At 37.6% G+C, this 27998-nt stretch overlaps 1 protein-coding gene and 1 non-coding gene across 3 annotated transcripts; one reads left to right on the top strand and one right to left on the bottom strand.

Annotated features, from left to right (window-relative positions):
* The first annotated feature begins 499 nt into the window (after positions 1-499).
* NUCKS1 (nuclear casein kinase and cyclin dependent kinase substrate 1) lies at positions 500-27998 on the top strand. Of its 2 annotated transcripts, none has more exons than XM_032467033.1 (7): positions 500-755; positions 14010-14059; positions 15696-15801; positions 18561-18616; positions 22190-22342; positions 23260-23406; positions 24323-27998. In XM_032467033.1, exons 1-7 carry the CDS (start codon positions 739-741, stop codon positions 24520-24522), a joined length of 729 nt encoding a protein of 242 aa, XP_032322924.1. In that variant the 5' UTR covers positions 500-738; the 3' UTR covers positions 24523-27998. The 2 variants fall into 2 exon arrangements, with proteins under 2 accessions (XP_032322924.1, XP_032322923.1); XM_032467032.1 differs by having other exon boundaries at positions 503-755; positions 23257-23406.
* TRNAG-ACC lies at positions 11728-11799 on the bottom strand. Its single transcript has one exon. It is a non-coding gene; the product is annotated as a tRNA-Gly (tRNA).

The raw sequence follows: 27998 nt of genomic DNA, 5'->3' as shown, positions 1-27998 counted from the left end.
TGATGAAGCCAAGAGAAAGGGGTTGTGGGTTTAAGGTCAAAAATTTTGAACCTATGGAATTTCCCTCCAATTGAGAAGCAGCCCATTACTGACGAATCAGCTGCCTATCCCACAGGTTTTGCTATTCGTACAGTTTCCAGATGATCAAAGCAGGCGAAATGATACATCATTAAACTAACCCTAAACGACACTGAACCCTTCATAAAGCGTTTTTCCTAGTCATCCTAAGATGCAACACAAGACGAATCTGCAACTCTGGAGTGGAAACCAGGGGGCGGGCCGAGCAGCGACCATTTTTGTTTTGCGGCCGTGCGCTCTCAGAGCATCTTGACTAACAGGACCTCAAGGAGGAGGCGGGGCCTATCAGTGAGCGGGGCGGAGCCTGGGAGACGTGATGATTCAAACGGACTAATGAGCTCGGCGCATCTGGCAGAAGCCGCCAATGACCGGTCGTGTTGGGGCGGAGCCCACAGGCCCTAGCGGGTTTGGGTGTAGGGCGGCTTTGGCGCATTTTCGGCTGGTTTGATTCATCCATTTTGAAGAGACGGGGGAGCGGGGGGCTCGTCTGATTAAGGGGCCCTGAACCAAGGAGCGGCGGAGTTTGAGAAGCCAGCAGCTCGGGGTTCGGCGGCAGCAGCCCCATCGGCCGAAGTTGGGGGGGGTGGGGCGCCGAGCGCGCGGGGTGGGGGGGGGTCCTGGTCTTTGGCTTCTCGACTCGGTCCTGTTTCGACAGCGAACATGTCTCGGCCTGTCAGGTCAGTGCGGAGTCCGAGGCCTGGAAAGGGTTGGAGCGGGTTGGGGTGAGCGGTGAGGGAGTGGGGGACAGAAGCCTAGAGTCGGCCCTCTCCCGTGCCACGCGCGGCCTCCTCCCTTTCGGGGCCCGCGCGCGCCCTTGAGCGTGGGGGGCCTTGCTGGCGCGCGGGGCTGCGCGGGGGGTGGCGGCCGCGCGCCCTTGCGCGCGCTCCTCCCCGCCGCGCGCCGCTGCAGGGCTCTGGGCTGCTCTGCTGCCTCCCCCACTCGCCGCACTGAAGCGGGCGGGGTGTTCCTGAACCGCCAGCAGCCGGAGGGGGAGGGGTGTGAAGTCAGCGCCCCCACCCAGGCCCCACCTCCTCCGGGCCGGCCCCTTGGAGCCCGCCGCGGGGACCGGCGGACTCGGCTCGGCCCCCACCCTAATTGAGGAGGGGCGGAGACGCCGTGTTGCCTCTTCCCTCCTCTGCTTGCGTGGGGGTGGAGGGGACTCTGCCCTCTTTCTCTAGCGGACGGGGGTGTTCCATGGAAGGGGGGAGGGGCAGCACTGCCTCCGGGCCACGCCTCCGTCCTCCAGGGTCGCTGCCGGGCCCCGCCTCCCGAATCGGGCCGGGCGTGGGCGGGACCCGTTCTTTCCCCCTCCGGCGAAAGTGAGAGTTCGGGAGTAGGCCCTGGAAAATGACTGCTGCCTATCCCCTAAGTCGGAGTTTCAAGCTGGTTAACCCTTCCCCACCTCCCCCACCCCCGCCTTGAGTTCGCACTTTCCCTCCGACTAGAAATGTCCTTCCTCGGGGAAATGTCCCTACTCAGGGAGGTGCGGGTTAACAGCACGACCCAAATCCCGTGTGGTTCTCGTTCCCGCTACTTCTCTCTACTCCCACCCGGCGTACACGGCTTGGATGTTTTTGTAACCCTCTCTTTACCCCCGAATAACTCTAATAATAAAGGGGCTAGTTTCGGTTAACCGTTAGACTTCATTCTGAGAATTTCAACAAGTTTGTTGTTCCCCAGCGGCCGGTGGAATCGCCCTTTGCCGTCCTGGCTATTGTATGGAATGTGCCATTTATGGAGGGGTGTGGCTTACTCCAATCTGTTAAGGCCTTAAGGAGGAGAGCTGTTGCAAATAAATGTGATTTTTAATGTAATGTCTTGACGCTTTCAATGTAAGGAATTGGCTACTTTGCATAGTGTTTTCTGGATAAATAGGTAAAGGTTTAGTTTTTTAATGTTTTTAACAGTTGTTGCTTCCCCTTCTTCATTCCAAGTTTTGTGAGAAACGGAAGTATTTTGACCTAGACCTCTAAAGGGAGGTTTGGAACCCAGGAGAGGGTTTTTGTTCCACACCGTTCTGTCTCCTGACTAGATCATCCGTCTCCAACTGGTGGTGGTATGGGACTGCACACTCCTACGCTCGGGGTGGGCAGGAGAGTGCTAACTAACTACCTGACTGCTTTTCTGCCTCCTAATTTCAACCCGCATCGCCAATAACTCACCATCGCCACCGAAGAGTTTTGCCGACTTTATGGCACGGAGTCTTAATATTTCAGATGATAGTATGCATTCTTTTTTGGGGGCATAATTGACCACTGTATTCCATCAGTTTATGTAGAGTATTTTCTTTAGGATCAGGACGAATAGACTATCATAATAAAGATTTGTTTCATCTGGATTGGATCTTCTGTCTTCTGGGAGTAAATTACTGTGTGGTGAAATTGGACTATTATTTTTCTCTACCTTTTAACTGCAGTTTACTAGGTTTTGATAACTTTTAATTTTATTATTGTAACTTTCTTACACACCTACCTGAGTTTGTGTTCCCAGATATAGATGTTGGAACACGAACAGAACTTTTTTTACTTGAAAGCTTGGATTTTTTAATATCACCAGGTGGGGATAAATACACTAAGCGCATTCTATTCGCTTTTTGAAGGCATTGGGATTTGTGCACAACTTTTTTCTTAATCAGTATGTTAAAAGTAATTTTAACTCTGTTTATTTGCCCCTACTTGAAGAATGAAGTTAATATATTGTGAGCTTTTTGGGTCGCTTTCAAATTATTAATTTCAAAGCAACTTGGTTTCTGATTATATATTTTAGTGATGAAGTCTCTTTGTAATTTTTTTTAAAGTCTTTAACATACTCTTGACCAATAATAAAGCAGAAATAATTAAACTTGAGTTTGGTGGTTTGTTAAATTTTGCAATAAAAAAGTTCTGTCTTAGGGAAGTGCTTTTGTTTCCAGGTGTAATTTAAGAATCTGTGTGCTTGAAGGAATTGAACAAAAAAAAGATAGATATTGATCCAATATCAGGATGATCAACCTTGTATAAAAACAAACCAAAAAAAAAAAAAAGCACGTGTTGGAGATTAAGTGTCCACTCACCTTCTTTTGGGATGTTTCTGCCCTTAGGCCTGTATAAAATTTTGAGGGTTTTCTGGTTTTCATTTTTACTGTAACTAGTATTCATTTTTATTTTAATATTAAGCATGTAAAGAAAATTTAGAAATGTACTAAATGGCTGCTTGACACCAATTTCCAAATGAAGGGAATGATGAACTGATAGCTACAGCAGGGTTTTCTATAGACATTGCGCAACACATACCGAAGTGGTTTTGTTCATACGGTATTGGCTACCTTCACCTTTTACAGTATCTGCCTCATGTATAAATGACAGCTCAAATATTTTAGGCCTTGGATTCAAATTTATAGCATAAAATTATAGTGTTAGAGCCAGAAAAAAACTTAGGCAAATTCATTTTACAAGTGACTTAATGTGGGGACCTGGACAAGTGCAGTACCTTGCATCACACCCTAGTAGGTTCCAAGATTGGGCCTATAACCTAGATTTCTTAATTCCCAGTCCTGCTTATCCTCGCCTTCCCCCTTTCCACGTAATAATCGATTTACCTTCTGCCAGATAAGTATTGATGTTACTGTAGCATATGGCATTTCTAACTTTTCATAGTGCTTTCATGTTACCTCTTGAGATAGGAAAATGCCATTACTTGTAAAAGGTGAGAAAGAAAGCGCAGAGATTTACTTACTGACTTGCCCAGACTAGAAACTAGGTTTTTTGGAATTCAGCTTGGTATATTCTCCATAGATCCTCCTCCCTTCCTGAAAATGGTCCAAGTCACTTAGATCAATCCGTTTACTCCTTTCTTTGTAACATAAGTGTACTTGATATCTTGTCTTCTGTTTAGTACTTGAGATTGCAAGGAACTTCTAACATGAAAGTGTATATGTGAAAGCGTAGGCTCTTACTGGTTGATAATAGAATTTTTTCAGCCATGTTTATAATTATGTTGAGAATATAGCTTTCCCTAGATTCCAGATTGCTTTCTTTCAAAAAGAATTTTGTTTGGAATGTGTCTGGATTCTAAAAATCGATATCCTCTCTTACCAAAAAATTAGTTTCAAAAGTCTTTATTAAAGGAGGAAACTTGGAAACCTGAAAGTTCGAGATAGCTTGGAATTTTTGATAACCAAGTATACACAGGAAGACACTTAAAAAATTAGTATACTAGTAAATGTGGTTTTAGGTCAGCCTGGTTCCTTGTATCTCTTCTTAGTCTCTGGTCAGGTTGTGTATGTGAGAGAGAGAAAGGGTGATTTTTATTAACCTTGGATCTGTACGTTGATTACTACTTACATGTCACTTTCCTCTAAGAAGACATAAACTCTTCTGTAGACTTTACCTTGAAAGATACCTCACATAATTTGCAAAATTAATGGAGTTAATTTTATAACAACTCTAAAGTAGTCAACATTTCCCAACATACATGTATTTAATCTGAAAATTATAATCAGACAGTGTAAAAGTTCAGTTTTTAGAGTAACTTGCTGAAACAAACATTTACTAAGAGTAAATGGAGAGTCAGGTACTATAGTAAAGGGTTTCACTTTATCGTGTTTTATCTTTATTACAACCCTGTAATAGAGGATTTTTTTAAATTCCCATATGACATATGACAAAATAAGCTTAAAGAATATGTTACTCAAGGTCACAGAACTATTAAGCAGAGTCAAGATTTGAACCCAGGTTTTCTGAATACAATACTGGTATTCTTTCTGTGGTACCATTCTTTTCCTTCCTAGTGTTTGGCATGAAGGTGGTCAAATGCTATTTCACTTAGTAATGTCTTTAGTGGCAAGTGCATTCTGTATACACGTTTTTTTTTTAGCTTTCTGTAAAAAATATTTGAAGGGAAAATATAACCAAAATGTTTTAAATTGCAAGTTTTTAAACTCAATCTTTAAAATAATTTTCAGAGATAAGTTTTAATTCAAAGTTGTTTTTTGGAGTCAAAGGAACTATGGTGTAGAAATAATGGTAAAAGCTGGATTTAGATTGTATGAGTCTTACCTATTTTCCTGTCTACTAGATTTACATCTATTATATTTGATTCCATATAGAATGTATTACAGGTCCAAAGTCCCTAGTTTGAAACCATTGGGGGCTATATGTGTTTGAAAGTTCAAAATTTTTCAAAAATTTAAAAAGAATAACAGGATGCCTATACTGTATGTGTGATGTACCATTACCAGTGAGTCTGGGTTAGTGCTCCTATAGTCAAACATAGTAGTATCTCTGTAGTAAAACTTAGGAGTTTTCACACTAAAAAAAATTCCTAAAAAGCCTTCATTGTTTACCCGTCATGCTTACCACTATATAAGTTATGAAAAAAATTGGTTTTCAGAGATTTTTGAATTTCTAAATTGTAGATCAGAGACTGTGGACCTTTAGCAGCAGCAGTCCCTTTCTCAACATCACCTGAAACTCAATAGGGCTATTGTTACCGAACAACTCATTTTGTACCAGTAATTCTGCCAGGTACTTTACACATTTTCCAAAATCTTGAGACAACTCTTCAAACAAGGTATATATTATCCCTATTTCCTATATGAGATGGCTGAGGCTTGGATAAATTAAATAACTGTCTCCATTCACCTAACCATTAAGAGATGAAGTAGGAATTTAGGTAGAAGTTGTGGCCATCCCAAAGCCAGTGTGATCTTTCCCATGAGACACACTGCCACAGGGTATTACTATTTCTCATGGTGGTAGCACACTTTGCCATCTTTGAAAGGAGTTATGTTTCATAGTAGGACCTTTGTGAGGAAGACCAACTTTAAAGTGAGGTTGAGGGGTGTGTGGATGGAGAAGAAGACAATTTTTTGGAAGGAACAGGAGACTGACAGAATTAAAGTAAGATACACCTGAATGTAGAGGAAAAAGCAATGAAGTAGTATGAGGCTTTTGTGGGAAGAAACATAAATGTTAAGTAAGTGGTGTTGCTTTAAGTGCATACATTTCATAATTCAGAAGCATTTCCCCCAATAGATTCCAAAGCCACCTAAAGGACACCAGAAGAAAATTAATGGTTTCATCTTACATATACCTATAGACGCAAAAATGCCAAACAGAGTATTAGCTAACTGAATCCAGTATGTGTTTAAAATACAGATGATCAAGTAGGATTTGTCCCAGGAACAAAACTTAGTCTGTCCCTGATTGATCATATTAAAAGACCAAAGGAGAAAAACCATAGGATTTGAAGTTTCAGCACTTACAAAGCTCACTAGTACTTTACAATTAGAAGGAAATTAAGATTAATTAGAAATTAGAGTTGATTTAACTTGACAAAAGTTATAAACCAAGGTAAGTGGTTGAGTTTTTAGTGTTTTAAAGCATATACCAATAAAACTAATGAGAAAGTAATTTTGAGTAAGGAAAGGGAGATTGGTTTTCATCTGTTTTACCAAAAATATATAAAAGCAAGGCCACCTTCTGTGTAACTGGCACCATCATGTTACATCTACATTGTAGTCCATGTGAATGGCGCCCCTCTGGAGTTAATAATATTTTAGAGTCTGCACAGCCAGATTTAGAGTTTGCAAACTTTGATCACCTAAACTTCATAATGATGAAGTTATTGAGCATGCTGAGAAGTGTTAACTTCTATTTGCATTTTAAAATTCTTAGCTGCCAAGATAGAAATAAATGTGATCTCATTACCCTGGATTATGAAGAAGTCGCTTCTTGGATTGTTGAGACTGGAGATAACACTGAAGAGACTGTCATGTTGTGGACAATGGGAGAAAACATTTGATTTAGCACAGGACCACTTGGTCAAACTGGGGCATCTTTTTTTTTTTTTTTTTTTTTGTCTCAAAAAATGTTACTGTCTAGGTTCAGGAAGTGGAACTGATTGTTACAGAATTGCATTGCCTTATTTTTAAATAACTGGTATCTAAATAGCCATAATTATAGGTCTGAAATATTTAAGGTAAAGAGACCACAGGTTGCCAAAGGGTGTTTCAGCTGCCTATAGTGTATTTTCAGGTGCTTCTTAGTGCATATCTGTTTGTTTTGAATTGTGCACCTGTTCGGTTACCTGCAAAGCAAGGTGATCTTCAGGAAGGTTTCATCTGTCAAGATAAAATGGCCCAGAAGATAAACTATTGAAAAACTAAAATTTGGCTCCTCTGAGAAGTAAAAATCCAGCTTGCTATTCATTAGGGTGGGATAAGATTGCCTTCCACAGATACGCTACAGCTGGAAGATTTATTGTCAGTTTACAACTTTAGAGCTTTAAATGAGAGGTTCCTGGACACAAAATTCACATCTACCTTCTTTGCCAAGAAATGGGACCCAAGGTCCACTTGGCAGTCCAGACCTTGATGCTGACTCCTTTTCACACAGGCCTACAGTGCTTTGAGCCTACCAAGACACGGCTTCATTTAAATTTCAACTATATTCTACCCTTCCTTAAATTCTTTAAGTTCTGTTTGGTGAGATTCTCTACATTTTTGATGTCCCATCACCTTTATTGTAATGAGTCAGTAAACTTGACTTTGTTGAGTTACAGATTTGTCCCTGGTGGTTGGGTTAAGACAATTAGAAGATTCCACTGAGGTTTCCAAGACCCTCTCTGCTGCAGACAGGACTTAATTTGGTAATGTGCTCATCTGAGACCCCTTTAATCTCACTTGCTTGAGGTTTTCCTAATTGCATAGGTTTTGCACTAAACTGGGAAAAATCCAGCCCATTTTATTTACCCAGTACTTTGTTATTATACTTGTTGAAATTTGTATATGTGTGGTTTTTTAAATAAAATATTCTCCTATGTGGAGAGAATAGGGTAGATCTGAATATATTTTGAGAATAAGGAGTGCCATGTGAGAGTTAATATTTATTCATCTGGACTAAAATATTAACAAATTGATTTAAAAAAGATTTAATAGGGGATTGTGACAATCTCCTATAACAGATATCCCCAGCTTATTCAGAACTCCTTTACTCAACCCTTTTGTGCAGAAATTAGAAACTTTTTCCATTTGAAAAACTTTCAGGTGCTCTTTCCTATAATGTTCTTGACTTAAATTTTTTTTTTTGAATTTTTGCTTTCTTGTATCTTGTGACTGTTTCTGAGTTTTGTTTAATTGTGAAAAGCAAAATCATATGATGCAGTCAAAGCAATACATCGTAGCCCAAAGGAGCCTGAAGCTCAAGACAAGTGAAGCAGTTGTGAGAAATTGCCCTGAACTGAGTTTAGGTATCCTGGCTCTGTGAACTAACTTTCTTATACCCTGAGAAAATCTGGCATATGAATAATGTTGAGGGATAGAAGAATGGAGAGAGGAGAGGTGAATGTCCTAAGTTTCAAGGGGAGGGAGGAATGGTTGTTGATATGCAGAAACTTTAATATTCAGCCTTGAAGGAAAAAGTGGAAGCTGTCATAAATGTTAAGGGCTGCTCTGTGGAAGAGGGTTTATTTTTATTTTGTGTGTGTTTGTGGGTTTTTTTTTTAATTGAAGTAGAGTCAGTTTACAATGTGTCAATTTCTGATGTACAGCACAATACTTCAGTCATATAGGAACATACATATATTTGTTTTCATATTCTTTTTCACCATAAGTTGCTACAAGATATTGAATCTAGTTCCCTGCACCATACAGTATAAACTTGTTGTTGGAAGAGGGTTAGATTTAGACCATGGTGATCCCAGGAACTAGACAAGGTTGAGTCAGTGAGTGGACTTCAGAAGCAGATTTCACCTCGTTGAAAAGAACTGTATCATTATTGAAGTTTTCTTAGATTAGGTTGCCTTTGAAGATCATGAGAAGTTCTCAGACATTCCCTTCTGGGGACATTTGTTGCTAGAATAACACATTAGGGTAAGATTGGATTAGATTGTCTAAGGTCCAGTAAGTAGCTCTAGTACAGCTGGTGTATCATCCTTCCCTCTGTCCTCCCACAGGCTACCGAACTGATAGATTTTATGAGTGCTTAAGCTTAAAAAAGTGATTTTCTTTAAAGGATGAATTAAAATAGAAAGAGATGTTATACTTTTGTGACCATGGATCAATAACAAGTCATTTTTTGTAAAGGTAAAACAAAAAACTACTTTGGAAATCACTTTTTTATTCTAAGGCAGTGGCTCTCGAGACTTGATGAGGTTCCAATAAGAAGTACACTTTACATTGCAGTTTGCTGCACACAAGAACACAAACACCTGAAACAAGTTCCAGGAACTTACCAGTTATTTCGGTACAGTCTTACCTGATATTTTCTGTTTGCTTCTTGTTCTTTTAAAATGCTTTTTTCTCTTAAAATGATTTGATTTCAGGACTGATAGATTGAAAAACATTGTTGTAGATGTTTACTATCTAGGTGATTAGTGAAAAGAGTTATGTTAGCTATTTTGGGTTTCTCAAAACTCAGAGTTCAACTGCACTTTTAAGTGCCTAATAAGAAACTTGCTGAATTCTAGAAAGTTAGCTAATTTTTCATCATCTCTTCATTGGCCAGAACAATATGACTTATTCAGGGTAAAAATGGAAGTATAGACAACTTGATAGAGCTCTAAATAATGCAGTAAGTTGTCTGAAAGTCTCTGATTTCCCTGAGAAAATGGTTTTGTCCCCTTTAAGTAGTATAAATCTTAGGGTGTCAATAATTTCATGTTGGTTTCTATTTTAAAGTTCTTCCTCACCTGGAACTTACGTGTTTCTCCCTATTTTGATGTGGAGGTTTGTTATAAAGTAGCACTGGATTTTTGTGGTTTTAGTTGTTTCCTCATCTGCAAGAGTAAGAGGATTAGATGAGATCATCTCAAAGGTGTGGTAATTTCCATTCTCTGAAGTACTGTTGATCCTTGACTCTTCAGAAAGTTAATTTTACAGACCTCATATTTCAGGAATACCCTTGTTTTGGTCTTAGACAGTTGCTGCTATAAGGAAGAAAAGGTATTTTGGGGGTAGGCTTACCAGTATTTAGTAGAAAGAAGTTGATGATTAAGAAAGTGGAAGAAATAATGGCTGCCATGCATTGGGGAGTTGTGCATCTGTCACTTGGAGCAATCTTGAGAGAAAGGTATTGTCGCTCCTATTTTACAGGTGAGGAAGCTGAAGTTCAGGGAGGAGAAGTAACTGGCACAGCCAGGATTTAAAACCCAGTTTTAAAAACCTGTGTTTTAACCTCTATGCTATTTGGAGAAATGGGTGGTTGTCCTCCCAATTCTAGTTTTTGATACACAGAAGAGTTGGTTTAGCTTTGACATTTAAGTACTTTGAGGAAATAAGAATACTTATTTGTTTTCAGCTAGAAGTAGAACTTCCTGTGCCCTTAGACTTAAATGTTACTCTTAAGTGTTGCACTTCTGTTTCAATGTATCTTCTCAGTTTCAAGTTTGCATAGGAGTAAGTTCATCAAAAATGTATTTCAACCCTAAATAAGGCAAATCTCTAAGTAGTGGGAAATAGTATGCTTTAGACAGCAGAAAATGAACCAAATTATATAAACCATTATAATGAGTTATTGTGAATGACCCTTGTTATTACAGATCTTTTATTTAAATTATTTTTCTTTTCCCTTTTCCGCATTTATAGACACTTTCTTAAACTTTTTGATACTTTTTCCCCCCACTAGTTACTCTTAAGACAAGATTGCTTCTAGTCATATTTTGCTTTACTCGGGTTTTACAGTTTTTGTGATAAATGACATGTATTATGTAAGATAATACTGGCCACGTTCGCATAATTGAAAGTTAAAATATTATGTTTCAAGAGGAGGAGTAGTCTTTCAATTTAATTTTGAAAATTTTAAATTTAATTGCTTTTATAATGTTAGCATGGTCTACACGGCATTTTTGTAGTTCTCCTTCGTTGGAAAACAGAATAGAAAAAAATTACTAAATAATTACCTTGTAAATTTCTTAAAGTTTTTTAGTTTGTAGAAAACTAAATTTTCCTTTGTCATCAAGGGCAGTGGGATTAAACGTCTGATAGGTTGAACACTCCAGTGGCACAGACCTCCTCTCTACTGACGCTCTTTCCCACCCGAATCCTTTGCAGATGGCAAGTCCGTTCCGTCATCAAACGCCTTTCTTGAATTTGGTGCTCCAAATTAAGGAGAGACAACCCCTGTCCTCAAAAAGCTCGCGTTTAGTAGATTATATAGTATCAAGGGATTAAAATTGCTTAAAGGAGGTGAGGTTGTATGTCGAATGAGCAAGAGTGGTATGAATAGCATTCTAAGCCAAGGAGCTGGCGGCACAACCAGGTTGTAAGCAGTGGCATGACTGGTGAGGTTACAGACCTCCTGGGTTGCTTGATCGTTAAGTGGCAAGAGATGAGATCTTAAAAGACTTGGAGGAGACTGGCTTTTATCCCCTGAAGTATTTTCTAAAACTAGGTTTCTAACAGAGCTCTTGAATTTGGCTCTAAGGGCTAAAGTTTCAGAAAACATTGGAGTGCCTACTTTTTACCTTGTTCTGCACCAGAAATGTGGACATGACATCACTGAAGAAAACAAACGGTCCAGCAATGTGTGTTAAAATGTGTGCTGTGCAAAAGGATAGTTGACCATTTCCAACTGAAAAAGTCTTCTTTTATTAAACTTGTTTTGGTTTGGTTTGGGGGTTTTTTTTGGTCGGGGAAGGTAATCAGGTTGGTTTGTTTTTTACTTATTTTGATGGTGGTACTGGGGATTGAACCCAGGACTTCATGCGTGGTAGGCAAGTGCTCTACCACTGAGCTATACCCTCCCCCCTTTTTTTTATTAAACTTTGATAATTTAATTTTATAGAGTAATTTTTTAGATCTGTCAAGCAACTTAGGTCATTAGTTCCAACAGAGGAAGAACCGAGACCCAGAGAAATGAAGTGATTTGCTTGAAGTTCTAGAAGCAGAACCCAGCATTCTTACTAACAGATTTTATACTTTTTACTATAACATAATTTCTGCAGTGTTTCTAGTGATAGACTAAGGAAGTAATTATCATTAGCAAACTATTAAAAGTTCTTTATGTTGATCCCACACTTCATCTGATCACCAAAGCTAACATGTTTTTTCTTTTGCAAGTTAAAAATCCTGGTTTATTCAGTTGTTTTTCATGTGATATACACGTCAACATTATAGTTACCCTTCTTTATGTAGTCTTGTAGGATGTATCTATTGATATTTGGTACCCAAAAATTGTACCAGTATTTTAGTTGTGATTTCCACTAGCATGGATAACCTAAAATTACCGTGCCTCCAATTTCAGAATGTGTACATTAATTATTTGAAATTAAAATTTAAAACTCCCTCTTCTGGATACCTTCCCCTGGTTCCATGTCCCATCTTCCTTGATCCTAAGTAATGCAGAAAATGGTCATCTTTGCATTGTGATCATAATACTGTTTTTCATGGCATCTGTCATTAAACACACTATTTTGCTGGAATATAATAAGCATTTGATTATCAGCCCCCAAAATAAGCTTTTTTTAGAAAAAAAAATTTATTCTTTTTTTAATTGTAAGAATAACATAAAATTTACCATCTTAATCATTTTCAAATGTACAGTTCAGTAGCATTAACTACATTCACGTTTTTGTGCACCCAAATCTCCAGAACTCTCCTGTTACAAAACTGAAGCTGTAAGTACCAATGACTCTCCATTCCCACGACTCCACTCCCGGCAACCACCATCCTACGTTTTGTCTCTGAATTTGACTACTCTAGGTAACTCATAAACATGGAATAAGAGTCATATTTTAAAAATTAACTTTCCCAATAGAATGGTATCTTTGATATATTATATAACTCAGTTTCTTATAATAAAACATAGTTCCAACATATTTTACGGTTTTACGTCTTGACTCATTGAGGCAATAACATGAGAAGATAGTTCATTGTTGGTAGACTAAAGAAAAACAGAAGGCACAATTCCTTAAGAGCCTTTCTTTTTTTCTCTTTCTCTCTTAAATCAAGGGTGAGGCTCTACTTTCCTCCACATCTAAGCCCCAAACGTGTTCAGATTTCACCCCTACCCTGTCATTTTTGCATATTATATAGAAGTCATAACTATACTTGAATTCTGACTATCTTGTTTTTTGCATTTAAATGGTGTTTTCATCTGTAAAACCGGGAATGTTCCTCTGCTCAGGTTAAGTGCAGTTGGTGGCCTGTTTCTCTTAGTTCTTTCAGTTCACTTATTCAGTTTCCATTCAGTTACAGTGCCTCTAAGTCTCTCTTAAATGCTAGACTGTTTGGTTACTAACATGGAAGTTTTCATATCTCTCTAGGGGAGGAATTTTAAACTTCTAAGTTTAGACTATAAGGTAGGAAAATTAAGATTTGTTTGAGATATTAAAGAAGCTTTACCTAGTAAGAAGTACTTAAAAATCTTTGAATCGAGTAGATACATAAATTTGTACCTTTAATAAATGCTCATTAATAAAAAGCATGTTTTGAATGAATCAATTTTTTCCATCCCCTTCTATGTAAGACTTGACTGTCACCACAGTTTATATATTATAATTAACTGTATTATATTTGAGTCACTTTGACATGAAAAAAACTCAGTAATAACCTTGCTTATCAGGTGTAGGTGTATGTGCATGTGTAGCAGTAAAAATAACATTTACAGTTTGGGTTTGTGTGATATTGTCTCTCTATAATGAATATACATGGTAGTTTGATTTATTTTACTATCTTACGTACTCGTGGAAGGTGAAAAGTTGTTTTGTGGGAAAGGATAGTGTTTGAGCCATCCCTGAGATGAGCAATATGAGAATTGTAGTTTGAAATACTTTCGGTTTAAGCTGCACTTTCCTGTAAAAAAGTGACAGTTTTTGGCTGATGGTAGGGGCTTATTGAAAAATACTTTTCAGAGAGCTAGTTCTAATTCTGTTCATGAAGTAAATGTGGGTTCTAATATCTTATAAAAATCCTATGTTTTTGTGATCTTAATTAGAATCTCTTCTTTCTACAGAAATAGGAAGGTCGTTGATTATTCACAGTTTCAGGAATCTGATGATGCTGGTAAGTTTTGCGGTTTCAATAAAATGTAAGTTGGCCTGACTAGTGGAAGAATAGCCAGCTTATATACTTTTTCATTATTCTTTTGGAATAAGTTTTATTTTTTATTTTTAGACTATTGATGTATGTAAATTATGTCAGTCTGTGTCACCCAAAACAGAAGGTGAACTTGCATGGATTTTAACTTTTCCTTAGTAAATTATTGATAATAAACATTTGAATACTTCTTTTTTTCCTTATCTGGTTTTGGAGTTCAGAGTTGAAATGTGCAACAATTCTGCTGCAATGTTTATCAGTTGATGTATCTCCTGCTATAATCACAGTAAAACCCATACTTTGTAATAGGGAGTATATAAGTTTTTTGCATAATGAAGTAAGATGAAACTATTTTGTAAAACACCTTTGATTTGTGAACTCAGAATGAGTAGTGTATCTTAAATCTTAGCCATAAAAGTTTTCTTTAGAATATGTCCTTTCACTTTCCAGATGTATTTACTATTCTTTTTTCTTTCTTTTTTAAGCCTAATTTTATTTTATAAAAATAATATTATGCACTTTGGGAAAACTTAGAAAAGATATGTATAAATAAGAATTTAAAAAATAACATAATCCAACCTCCCAGAGTTAATACTAATATTTATTAAATGCTTGCTAAATGTTTGCATTTACCCATTTAATCCTTAGGTCAGTCCTGTTAAAATGGGACTATATGTACATATTGTTGTTTTCATTTTACAGATAAGGGAACTGAGGCAGAAATATTACTCAAGGCCCCTTAGCCAGCAAATGGCCATTTTAACCTTTTTATTTAAAAAGCCTTTTGTCCTTTTTTTCCTTTTAAAAATATAGTTGACATCTTGCTATACAATTTCGGATTTTGTGTCCCTCGTACCCCCCCCTTCCTTTCTTGTGTTACTAAAAGTTTATGGTTGCTAATGGTTGTATGATATTCCATAATTTATAATTATTCAACCATTTAATAATTGCTGAAGCTTCAAAATATTCTAGATCCTCATGATTATATATAGTGGTGTAAGAAACTAGTTTTTCACTATACCTTTTTTTTAAACTATAGTTTTTTACTACACCTTTTAAGGCAGAGTTATTTTTCTTTTGTTTCATAGAGCTTTTGAAATTGGAGGTATTTTCACCAAATGTCAGAGTATGCTATGTATAATACTTTAGTTTAAGTGTAATTTAATTGATAACTGTGTTAGGACTATAGAATTGTGGGTTCTTTACATTCTAAAATACTTGTAATATAACCATATTACTATAATAGTTTCCAAATAGATATGAAGATATGGAAACATGTAAAAATCTTTAATAAATTAAAAGGGTAAAAAAAAGTAAAAAAAAAAATTTAAAAGGGTAGAATATAAAATAAGAGATATTTGGCTGCAGGTAGATTAAAATATACACATGAAGACTGGAGGGTAATATGCAAAAATTGGAAATGATTGAGTTATGGTAGAATGGGTAGGAAAGAATTTTTTTTTTAATGAAAAAAGTATTTAGGAAATCCTGACCTCTCACTTTTTAAATCACATGAGAAAATTATCTCAGTAAATATTGGTGGTAGTTTTGACATGTAAAAATCATAGTACAGTTCACTGAATTTGAAAAATACTCTATTTAGACGAAGATTATGGAAGAGATTCAGGCCCTCCAACTAAGAAAATTCGATCTTCTCCCCGAGAAGCTAAAAATAAGAGGCGATCTGGAAAGAATTCACAGGAAGATAGGTAAGAGGTGTCGTTAATGTGTTTCTTCTTATGCTGTCATGACTCCGAGAAGAGGGTTGTCTCTGATTTCTAAATGAGTAGAATCTCCAGTTACTTTGGGAAAGTGCTTACTGTCCACTCAGTGTTGTTCTGCATATTTCATAGCACCTCAGGCAGGGCCTCTGAGTCTCGAGGTTAGCCTCTCGGAGGTCCTGAGGCTTGCTTGGACTCAGCCTGGAATCCAAGGTGAGCTCCAAAAATGCTGGAATGCCTTTGTTGCTACATCGAACCTTTGAACAGAGACAGAAAGATTGTTTAAGTATGTGACTTGTTACCTAAGAGTAGTACTGACATTTACATTGTGTGATGGCAAAGAATAAGTGACCTTTTCTGTTCAGTCACAGATCACTGGCAGAATCATAGCTAAAGCTTGGAGTCTTAAGTTGCATTTCCTACTGGGTTTTACTGTCTGTAATCAATTCTACTTTGTTTAAATAATTATTTTAAATATTTTGGACAGTTTCTTTTCCTTTATTTCTGTAAATGAATTCAGATGACTTAAGGCCTCATGAAACCAAGATATTGTAGTTTTCATCTCTGCTCTTAACAGGTATACACGTGACACTCTCATCCTCACTGTAGCATAACTTTAAGACCTCCATGACGGTGGTGGTGGTGCTGGTGGTGGTGGTGGTGGCGGCAATGGTAGTTACTGTTTATGATTACTAAGTGCCAATATCTCTGCGCTAATTTATATTCATTATCCTATGATTCTCACAACACCTTTATTAGGATAAGTAATATTAACTAAGAGGGGTCAGTGATTTATTCAAGGACCAGCAAATGGGCCAGCAGTTCTTAAAACCATATCTGCTGGACTCCAAAGTCTGTTTTCTAACTATTAGGCAATACCACTTCCAAACAATGCTGTTAAGTATAAGCAGTTAAGAAATGATAATAATTGTTGCTAGTTCTTCTAAGATACTTACTTTCAAGCACTAAAATCACTGTCATAAAGCCCTAGGCAAAAGTCTTTCATGCTGAATTCACAGAATGCTAAATTTGTAGAAATAACAATAATAAATGCGTTTACCTAGTATTTTCTGCTTGCTTTAATCACTAACCTCTGGTATTTTCTTTCCTGAAGAATTTCAGAAATGTGGTTTTGAGGAAAAAAGTAAGACAAAATTATACTTTTGGGAGACAACTCTTCCATAGTTTCATACTATATCTCTCTAATCCAGTTTTATACAGCAGTCCAACTTAGAACTATCTTTCATTATATTCGTTTATTATATTTCTCCTAGGAATGAGCTTCTTTATGGCCTGTTATAATGTCTCATTGATGTGATTGATATCTAGCCTGAATTTTTCCCTGTCGCTTAATCATGTGGTTTTTCACTTTCTCCTAAGTGTCCAAGAATGATTGAAATAAATACAACTTTTATTGCCATTTGTATTAAGTAGCTTGTATGTTTATTCTCTCAGATCCGTATCATGTTGATTTTTCTGTTGGGCTCTACTTAAAAGTTCAGCTTTTACTTGACCTTGCTGTAACAGGGCTCAAGGATTAGTGGTCTCTATAAATTCAATAATAAAAGAACTAGAGAAAGTGGTACAGTTCTTCATCATTGTAATAGACTTGTGAATTAAATGCTTATTTTGCATAAAATATTTATATAGGATAGTCACAGGTTCAGAATTCTGGTGTGTTTGGATCACATTACTTACTAAAGAAATGTGTTTGATTTTTCGCTTTGTCTGGGAATCTTGGGTTCAATAGTTTGTTGTTTGAGTGCCGTCTAGATTATGGGAATACCAAAAGAGATTTACCAGATCTGTTGTTTGAGAAAAGAAAGCTATGAAGGCAGTTTTTAAGTATGACTGTTTTCGTTTTTGTTTGTCAAAATTTCTCATGGAATCATAAAATTTTAGCACTGAAGAATACCAAATGATCTGCCTAAGATCATACAACTAATTAATTTATGACAAAGATGGAACACTAGAACACAGATTTCCAAGTTAAGATTTGTGAGGATATAAAATGTGCATTTTTGTGACCTAAAAAGTTATTTTGTAAAATTTTCCATTGAACTTTGAATCTCCTTACCTTCTTATTTTACTTTGCAGTGACCTTTAGCTCACTTTTATTTTCTCCATGATAGTAGTCAGGTCTGTGTGTTGAGGTTTTTGATGTATAGAAATATTGGAGGCAGAAAATATTAGGCAATAATGTTAATTGATTTGTTTTCATTTTGTTTTAGATAAATTTTTTGGCATATTGTAATCTTTATAACTGAACTCCATTTTCTTTAATAATTATATTTTAGGTTTTTTGCATCTATATTTGGTGCTGTCCATGTATTTGCCTGCTTTACCACCACTGATATATTATGTGACTTACTTTCAGTATAGTTATACTCTGCCTCTTACAGCACAGACTTTTGTTCTTATTAAATTTCTTGTGAACCAGGCCTTCTCCGTAGGTGAGAAGTTTTTAACCTCTGTTGAGATATCTTATTTTTTTCCTTTGGGTCTCTGGAAGAAGCAGTGTTTTCCAAAAGTAGATAAAACTGTTCAAAAAACAGATAAATTATTCACCAGCATCCCTGTGAAGCAGGGGAATAATGGAAGCAATTTGACCCCTCAGCATCTGTTTAAACATTTTATGTATAAAAGAGGTTTTCTTTGGTGTTCTTCTACAGTCAGATGCCAGAGATCTGTGTCCTCTGAGATGTTGACCTAAGACTTTTAAACTTTTCCCCCCTCTCCCTTTATAGTGAGGACTCAGAAGAAAAAGATGTGAAGACCAAGAAGGATGATTCTCACTCAGCAGGTACAATTTTTAACATAATAATTGTAATTCTTATTTATATACTTATTATTAGACATTTTGATAAGTGGTTTATAATAATGCCAGGCACTGTCGTAAATACTGCATTACACACGTTACATGTTCCATCTTCAAAGAGCTCAAAGTGATTCTCAGTCCTGGTGGCTTATTACAGTTTCCTGTGAAGGTTTTTTTTTTTTTTTTTTTTTTTTTAAACATACTCCATCCCATCCCAGGACTTCTGATTCAGTGTGTCCAGATGGGATGTGGAGGCTTGGATTTTTAAAAGTATTTACACATTATTCTGATGCATAGTCAAGATTGAAAACCATTTACATGAACAAATAAAGGATATCAAATTAAATAGAATAATATGAACTTATATACAGTACTAAGTGAAATCGAGATATAAAAGGGGAGTGATGGCCCTGGGTTAAAAAGCAAACAACAGTTAGTGTCAGTCCTACTCTTTTTAGCTGAAAGTAATTCTTTGAAACAGTAACCATGGAGAAAGTTTTTTATAAGAATTTTAACTTAAAAGAATTAATGAGATTTCTGGTCAAAATGGTGGAGTAGTAGAACCATGAGCTCACCTCTCCTTGCGACTGCAACAAAACCACAGCTGACTGCTAAACAACCATCAGGATAAAAAGACTGGAACCTAGCAAAAAAGATCTTCAACTGGAAACCTAAAGAGGGAACCACAGCAGGATGGTAGGAGGGGCATGCTTGCAATATAATCGGGCCCCATACCCCCTGGGTGGGCAACCCACAAGCTGAGGGATAATTAAGTTGCAGAGGCCCTCCCACAGGAGTAAGAGTTCTAAGCCCCATGTCCCCAGCCCAGGATTCTAGCATTGGGAGGAGGAGGAGACCCCAGAATATCTGGTTTTGAAGGCCAGTGGGGCTTAACTCCAGGAGCCCCACGGTACTGGGACTGGCTGGACCCTGACTCTTGGGTGACAAGAGAGGAGTGTCCTGCTGGGATGCATAGGATGTCTCCCAAAGAGGGCCACCTCTCCCAGGTCGAGAAAGATAACTAACCTACCTAAAAATACAAGTAGAAGGATAGACAATATGAGGCAGCAGAGGAATATTTCCCAGGCTAAGGCACAAGGTAAAATCCCAGAAGAAGAAATAAGTGATGAGGAGATAGGCAGTTTTTCTGAGAAAAAGTTTAAAGTAATGATGGCAAAGATGTTCAGAGAACTCAAGAGGAGTATAGAAGCACAGAGTGAAGTTTTTAGCAAAGAGTTGGAAAATACAATGAAAACTCAACAGAGTTGAAGAGTAAAATCACTGAAATGAATAACACACTAGAAGGAACCAAGAATAGACTAAACGAGGCAGAAGAATGATCAGTGAGCTAAAAGACAGAATAGTGGAAATCACTACTGCACAACAGAAAAAAGAAGAAAGAATGGAAAGAAATGAGGATAGTTTAAGAGAACTCTGGGACAACATGAAGCACACTAATATTCTCATTCTAAGTGTCCCAGAAAAAGAAGAGAGAGAGAAAGAACCTGAGAAAATTTTTGGAGAGATAATAACCGAAAACTTCCCCAACTTGGGAAAGGAAACAGTCACCCAAAGTCCAGGAAGCGCAGAGAGTTCCACACAGGATCAGCCCAAAGAGGAACACATCAAGCTTGGCACATAGTCATCAAATTGACAAAAATTAAGGATAAGGAGAAAATATTAAAATTAGCAAGAAAAAAGCAACAAATAACATACAAGGGAACGAACTCCCATAAGGTTATCGGCTAATTTTTCAGCAGAAACTCTACAGGCCAGAAGGGAGTGTCAAGATGTATTTAAAATGATGAAAGGGAAAAACGTATAACCAAGAATACTCTGTCTAGCAAGGCTCTGGTTCAGATTTGATGGAGAAATCAAAAGCTTCACAGATAAACAAAAGCTAAAATAATTCAGCACCATCAAACCAACTTTAAAACAAATGTTAAAGGAATTTCTCTAGTCATCAAACTGTAAGAAAAGAGAACAAAGAGAAGAAAGAGGGGGAAAAAAGACCTTTAAAAGATTGCTTTGGCAATTTGGCATCTTTTGTGGTTCCATATAAATTTTGGAATTGTTTGTTCTGGTTCTGTGAAAAATGTCATGAGTATTTTGACAGGGGTTGCATTGGATCTGTAGATTGCTTTGGGTAGTATGGCCATCTTGATAATGTTGATTCTTCCAATCCAAGAGCACAAGATATCTTTCCATTTCTTTGTATCATCTTCAATTTCCTTCTTCAGTGTTTTACAGTTTTCAGAATATAGGTAACCTCTTTGGTTAAGTTTATTTCCAGGTATTTTGTTTTTTTTGGTGCAATGAAAATGTTTATGCCAATTATAAAATTCTGGTTTTAGAAGTGAAACAAACAAAAAAGGTGAATGAAGGGCCACAAAAAGCAAAATACCCTTTTTTATGGGTGAGTTGTATTCCATTGCCTATATATGCTACAGCTTCTTTATCCATTCATCTATTGATGTGCACTTAGGATGCTTCCATATTTGGCAATTATAAATAATGTTGCAGTTAATAGCAGGGTGTGTGTATCTTTTTGAATTAATGTTTTTGTTTTTCTTGTATATATGCCCAGGAGTGGAATTGCTGGGCCATATGGTGGTTCTAATTTTAAGTTTTTGAGAAACCACCATATTGTTTTCCATAATGGCTGCACCAGTTTACATTCCCACCAATTATGTACAAGGGTTCCCTTTTCTCCTCATCCTTACCAACATTTGCTAGTTGTGTTCTTTTTGATAATGGCCATTCTACCAGATGTGAGATGATGTCTCGTGATTTTGATTTTCATTTCCCACAGCTAAATCTTAATACGGGAGCCCCAAAGTCCAGGAGAAGAGCTGTAGGTAGAGGCTAATACAGATGTGACTTGGTCTAGAGCCGGTTGGTTGGCAGCCTGCTCTTTAACCAGATATATTCACAAGCACAGCTGTGTGTTGAAAAGAACTTTTCATTGATAGACTATAGTATAAGAAAGTAATTTTATTTAACTTGTATTAAGATCTAATTGATCTAAATATAAATGTGTTTTAAAATTTTCCCTCAAACCCCTCTAAACTGAAATGGTCACACTTCATTCATAAAGGATAGTAGCTTGACATTATTTTAGCATCTGTATGTTTTGTATCTTAGAATAAATATCATTGGAAGATAGCCTTCCCGGTTCTACTATTTAAAAATATTTTTCTAACTTTAGTTTTTAAAAATTGTGAACGTAGATTTGACTGCAATTGAGAATTTTAGGGCAAAGGAATGATGTAAGTTTAAAGTATGTTGTAAGAAGCATGTGTTCACACCTAAATTCAGCTTTATTACTACTTAAAACTCCATGCCTAAGTTATTTTATATGTAATAGTGGGAATATAGTCTTATTTAAGTTCATTCTTTGAATTTTAGCTCTTTTGTATATTTTATAGGAATTTTTAGGGATAGAATTTACCCTTTTTGAATGAAATAAAGCTGCAGATTGTATCTTACACTGGCTTTTCTTGTCAGCTGTCAAACCCATAACTCTTTGATCACTGCATTATAACTTTGATATTGCAGAGGACAGTGAAGATGAAAAAGAAGATCATAAAAATGTGCGCCAGCAACGGCAGGCAGCCTCTAAAGCAGCCTCTAAACAGAGGGAGATGCTCATGGAAGATGTGGGCAGTGAAGAAGAACAAGAAGACGAGGATGAGGCACCATTCCAGGAGAGTACGTACCGCTGGCCTGTTACTCTGGTCGTGGTTGTAGTTGGTGACCTTGATTACTTCAGCATTTTTGTGGATGCTAAATGTTACAATCAGTCCCTTAAATTAGATCCTCACTATTAAGAGAGATGACTGTTTGATATCTATTTGTATTTTAAAAGATTCAAAGATTCCTATGATTATGATGTGCATCATTTATACTGAAATACTGAGTGAACAGTTGTTAGAGTAACAGTTACCTGGTGGGTGTTATAAGATTTGGTAGAGAAGGGCATAGACCTCTCTTGACAAACGTGTTAATAGAATTTAGATGTTTCAAGGGGGAGGGTATAGCTCAAGTGGTAGAGCACGTATTTAGGATGCACAGGGTCCTGGGTTCAATCCCCAGTACCTCCATTAAAGAAAAATTTAAATAAACCTAATTACCTCCCCATGCCAAAAAAAAAAAAGTGATTTAAAAAAAGAAAAAGAATTTAGACGTTTCACAAGTTACTTAGATTAATTAATTACATGTATTTTTGCTTCGTATGGCGTTTTCTTAGTTCATTTGTTTATAGTTGGGACAGACGCACGGAATCAGTGCAGTTTCATTTCCCTGGTCTCGTCAGGACTATATGGGAACGATGGAACTACCGAAAGTTGTTTGATGGCTTTATGTTTTATCCAGGTTGTCTTATCTCTTCCTGTTTCAACCTACTCCTAAAACAAGTCAGTCATGACCCTCATGTGCGTGCTAAACCATTTTAGAGGTGGGGCCAGTGACAACTCCAGCCAGATCAGTAGTACAGCTGCAAATAGAACCCAAGAGTGTTTGACTCCTAAATCCCATCCTGCAGTCACTCTTAGCACTCTCTTCCTTTGTTCACTTGGAAGGATGTGTACATTAAGTTGGACGTTGAAATTCTTCTTTCCTCTCAGAAGATTCCGGCAGTGATGAGGATTTCCTAATGGAAGATGATGATGATAGTGACTATGGCAGTTCAAAAAAGAAAAACAAAAAGATGGTTAAGAAGTCCAAACCTGAGAGAAAAGAAAAGAAAATGCCCAAACCCAGGCTAAAGGCCACAGGTGAGCTCTGCAGAAGTGAAATGAATTATTGCTTTGAAAAATCTCAAGAACCAATAAGCTTCTCTACAGAAATCCTTCATTAGGGCTTGGCCTTGGCCACATACTTAACAAGAATCAAGGGATCCTGCCTTCCGTAGTTGGAAGCAGCACTGACTTAGTCATGAGGACTCCAGCCCCTGCAGCGGTCCGGTGGCTTAGCCCTGTCCAGCTACTGCTCTGCGTAAGGCAAGGCTTGAGAACGACCTATGTGAATCAGGCCCAGTGGTAGAAACACCACACCAGCGTAGCTACTACTGCCCTTTTTTCCCCTTTGATACCACAGTCTCAACGTCTAGTCAACATGAAATTGTGAAAACACACACCTGTAGCAATACATCAGCGCTCTGTGTTCCGATTCCTACACCATCCTCTGTGCTGACAGACTAAAACCACAGCTGAGCACTTAGATTCATTTTTCTTTGAGCCAGACATTCTCCGGGTCGAGCTAGACTGTCACTAAATCGGAAAGCTGGATTTGCTTTTCGTTTTCATTCTGGCAGGTAGAACTTTTTACTCATTATCTCTTGCTGTTGGGAATGATGGGACTATCCAAAGTTGCTGGTGGCGTCAGTTCTACCAGATTAAGTTACATCCCTTTTTCTTCACCCAATTTTTAAACGTAACTAATTTTTATCATGAACAGGTTTTAGTTTCACAAGCCACTAAGGATGATACGCAGTTTCTTTAGCATCTTTATTATAGACATTACTGCTATAACATGATGGTGTTAGTAAAAAAGTGTTTGATACCCACGCTGATTTTTAGAAAGTTGCGGTGTTGTCTTTACAGATTTTTTTCTTACCGATTGTTTTGTTTTGTAGCTGATGTTTATTAAAGACATTTTCTTCCCTTCCCCAAATGGGTATCTTTCTTTCAGTGACGCCAAGTCCTGTGAAAGGCAAAGGGAAAGTGGGTCGCCCCACCGCTTCAAAGGCATCAAAAGAAAAGACTCCTTCTCCCAAAGAAGAAGATGAGGAACCAGAAAGCCCTCCAGAAAAGAAAGCTTCTGCAAGCCCTCCGCCCGAGAAGTCTGGGGATGAAGGGTCTGAAGATGAAGCCCAGTCTGGGGAGGATTAAAAGTGATAATGGTTTGGGGAGAGATTTTATTTAAAAAAAGAGAAAAAAAAAAGAAAAAAGAAAAAAAGAGGGAAAAAAAAGAAAACCTACTTAAGATAGAATATGGTTTTGGCTATGGCTTGACTCATGGGCTTTCAATGCTTTTTTCCTTTTGTTGAAAATAACATATTCTCTCTCTCTCTCTTTTTTTTTTTTTGTAAAGAAAACCATTGTATGTTTAATTTACCCTTTTTGTCTATTGGTCTTCTCTTTGTCACCGCCCCCACCAACCCACCCGCTTTCCCAATGAAAGCCATGTCAGATGAATCACTGGATTGACTGCTTCATCTTTTTAATTTTGATGGAAGGTATACCACAGTTGTAAAGCAATAAGATTTGAGGTGAACACTATGGAAATTTTGCTTTTTTGCTAAATGGTAGCAAGTTGAACAGTAATCAAAAAACGTAGAGGGCTTTAGTTAAAAATGATTGCTTCTTTCTCTACCTGGACTTTTTAAAAAAATTAATTGTCCTCTAATACAAGTTTATATATCTATATACAAAAATATGGATGTCTAAAAAATCATGACTAAGCTTCCACTGATGGGGCAAGTAGGAGATAAAGGTGAATTCTGAATTGTTACTAAAAGTATTCATATTTTTTACCTTGGGGCAGGGTAGGGAATTGGGTTACCTGACCTTGTTTGAGGGTGTGGGTTTTTTTTAATTTCATCACTTGTTATCTCTAAGAGACTCGGAGCCAGTGATCCTTCTATCCTGCTACAGTCTAAGGAACTTAAAATGCAAGGGCCGCCAAAACTTAAATCATTTTTTATTTCCTATTTCATTCTCTGATGGTTCATGTTTTAAAGTATATATGTATCTATTCTGTTTCTTGGATACAATTTTACCAAGGATCAAAAAAAAAAAAAAAACAAAAAAAACCCTAGAACTTAAATGGCGAGATCTATATATCACAGTGGATTTCTTCTCAAACTGACAATGTTTAGGTTTTAAGTAAATAAAGTACCAGTTAATGTGAAACTCAATCACAAAGACTTGAGATTTTTCCTTCATGAAAACAGAATTGAAATTCTTCTGTGCCATAAATGTGCATTTAGGTCCCGTGAGCCATGCTGTTTTTATTCGGGGGTAGAACGTTTTCTTTTCCATACACCTGTCTCCCCATATCTTCATGGAAATACGGCATGAAGTGCATCTCTCGGCTTCCTGCTACTGGAAGGATACGACTGCACGCCCCGTCCCCCAGTGCCTGCCAGCTCTGCTCGAGGACGTGAGCTGTCCCGGCTCTAATCTCACTCCACATCCTGTGCTCCATGGGAGTGTGTTCAGTGCTGCTCTGACTCTATTCAGTTAGCTTTTGTCTTTTTACTAGGGCCCCTGCTTACTGCTCCTGTTGCTTAAAACAAAAGTTTAAGGGGCTCTGTGGGGCTGGAGAAACCATGCATTCAGGAGGCCTGTGTGCAGTTGGTAACAGACTTTTACATGCATTATGGAGGCAGGAGACAGATCTGTAGTTTTGATCCTCCACATTCTGATAACCATGAGCTCATGGGAGCAAGGTTTCGGGGTCTTAGTGCACTAATAAGTTGAAAAATTAGTGAAATTTAACCTCTGCCTTTTTCTCTAGATTTGCTTCTTCAATGTTTACTTACGTGGTTTTCCTTCTATCTTTTAAGTCACAACGTATTTTTCTCTCAAACAACCTGGCTTTCTTGCAGATGGTCATAGAACAAAGGTTATTTAAGGAATATTTTTACTCTGATTTTTAAGACATTGTAAAGAGTATCCTTACTCTGTGATTCCTTTTTTTTAAGAAAGCACCAGTGACAGAGAGTCGTTTCACTGTTACACTGTGTGTGTTAAAGAATGAATTTGGAGATTTTAGTGCTTGGCCGAAATGCAAAACTTAAACATAGGTAGCAATTGGATTATTATCTTTCATGATGGTTAACTTTACAGTTGTGAACTTTGCAATGGGAGTGTTAAAGATGATTCTACTTGCTTTCTGGGTTTGTTCAGGTATTTTAACAAGGTTTGTGTTCACATGTTAAAAAGCCTCTCAGTGTTTCCACCATGCACTTCTCTTTTTAGGGGTTTATAAATTTAAGTCTTACATTCCTAGTAACATTTGCGCTTTCCTTAGATTATGTTTCGTGAAGACTGGGGGGAAGGGTCTTTTAAAACTAGCCGTGGTATTTTATGTAACACAATCTCTATAATATATTAATCTGCACTAACATCTCTGTCATATACGCACATCCTTTAGAGGTAATCACGTCTTCTAGGTTACTTGTGTGCATTTGGTTGCGCTTTTTCTTTGGGGATCCCTTTTTAAAAGATTAACTCATGAGACTGAAAAATGTATTATATATATTTCTAATAGACTGGACAAAAGGATCTGTGTCCCCAAGAGAGACAGGCTCTGAATGAAATGAAGTGTTTTCTCCACTTCTTACTGATGATCTCAAACACCCTGGCCTTCCCTTCAAATCATGCATGCAAGTAGGACAGCTGTGGTGTCTCAACTGGAAACAGGTGCTCAACAGTCAGGCTTGGTCATGGTACCAGGACAGGTTGCAAGGCATAAGCTGATGGGGACTGGCCGTTGGCAGCGCCCTTGACTAAACGCCCCCCTTTTCTCTAGTGTGCCTGTGGTGAAATGGCGATAGCGTTCACTGTCTTGTTTGCAGTGCTCAGGAAGGGGGCCGTTCACTCGGAAAGTGCTTGTTTGTGTTATCTCAGTTCTCCAATGTTGGCCTCGTTAGGTTTACCTCTGGGATGTGGATTTCGGCAGCTTTGCTGACTGACACTACATTCTGGTTCTTTCTTTCAGACTTCCCTCCCCAACACATGCACGCATGCACGCACGCACGCACACACGCATAGCTGGAAATGGGTAGCTTCCATCTTATGAAATCTATTTGTAGCTCGCTGCTTGCTGCTAGCCTTCCCCACCTCAGGTCGGAATCAGTGGAGTGGGCCCAAAGGAGACATGTTCCTTTCAGTAACGGTAGATTTGTCCTGCTTTCTACAACATCTCCCTTTCATATCTCCACTTCCTGTTGAGTCCATGAAGGAAAATTAATGGGTGTGTCCTCGTTTAGGGAGGTCATGAGTGGAAATCTTTGAACCTGGAAGAACAGGAGTTGATTTCCCTTGATAGATTTAATACTTTTTTTTTTCTTTTCTCCACAATACCTGGTTTGCTCCAGATTCAACCCTCAGTTCAATACTTAATTTTGGTTCTGGTTCAAATAGTATTTTCTTATATGTAACTAATCAAGGGTGGAATTTGAGGTTACAATCCAGTAAAATTTTTGACATTCTTAAGGATATGATCAACTAAACTGAACTTGACACTGTTTTTTTTTACATTAATTTTGTTTTGTTTTTTAATCCATGAACATTCAAGGAACAAATGGATTTTCGAGTACTGGTTGGGGAAAGAGCAGTGCTTTTCTTAAAAAAAAAAA

The sequence above is a fragment of the Camelus ferus genome, chromosome 23 (assembly GCF_009834535.1).
Source record: "Camelus ferus isolate YT-003-E chromosome 23, BCGSAC_Cfer_1.0, whole genome shotgun sequence".
Taxonomy (NCBI): Eukaryota; Metazoa; Chordata; class Mammalia; order Artiodactyla; family Camelidae; genus Camelus; species Camelus ferus.
Note: the sequence above shows the minus strand (reverse complement) of the source record. Positions and strands in the feature narration are given on the sequence as shown.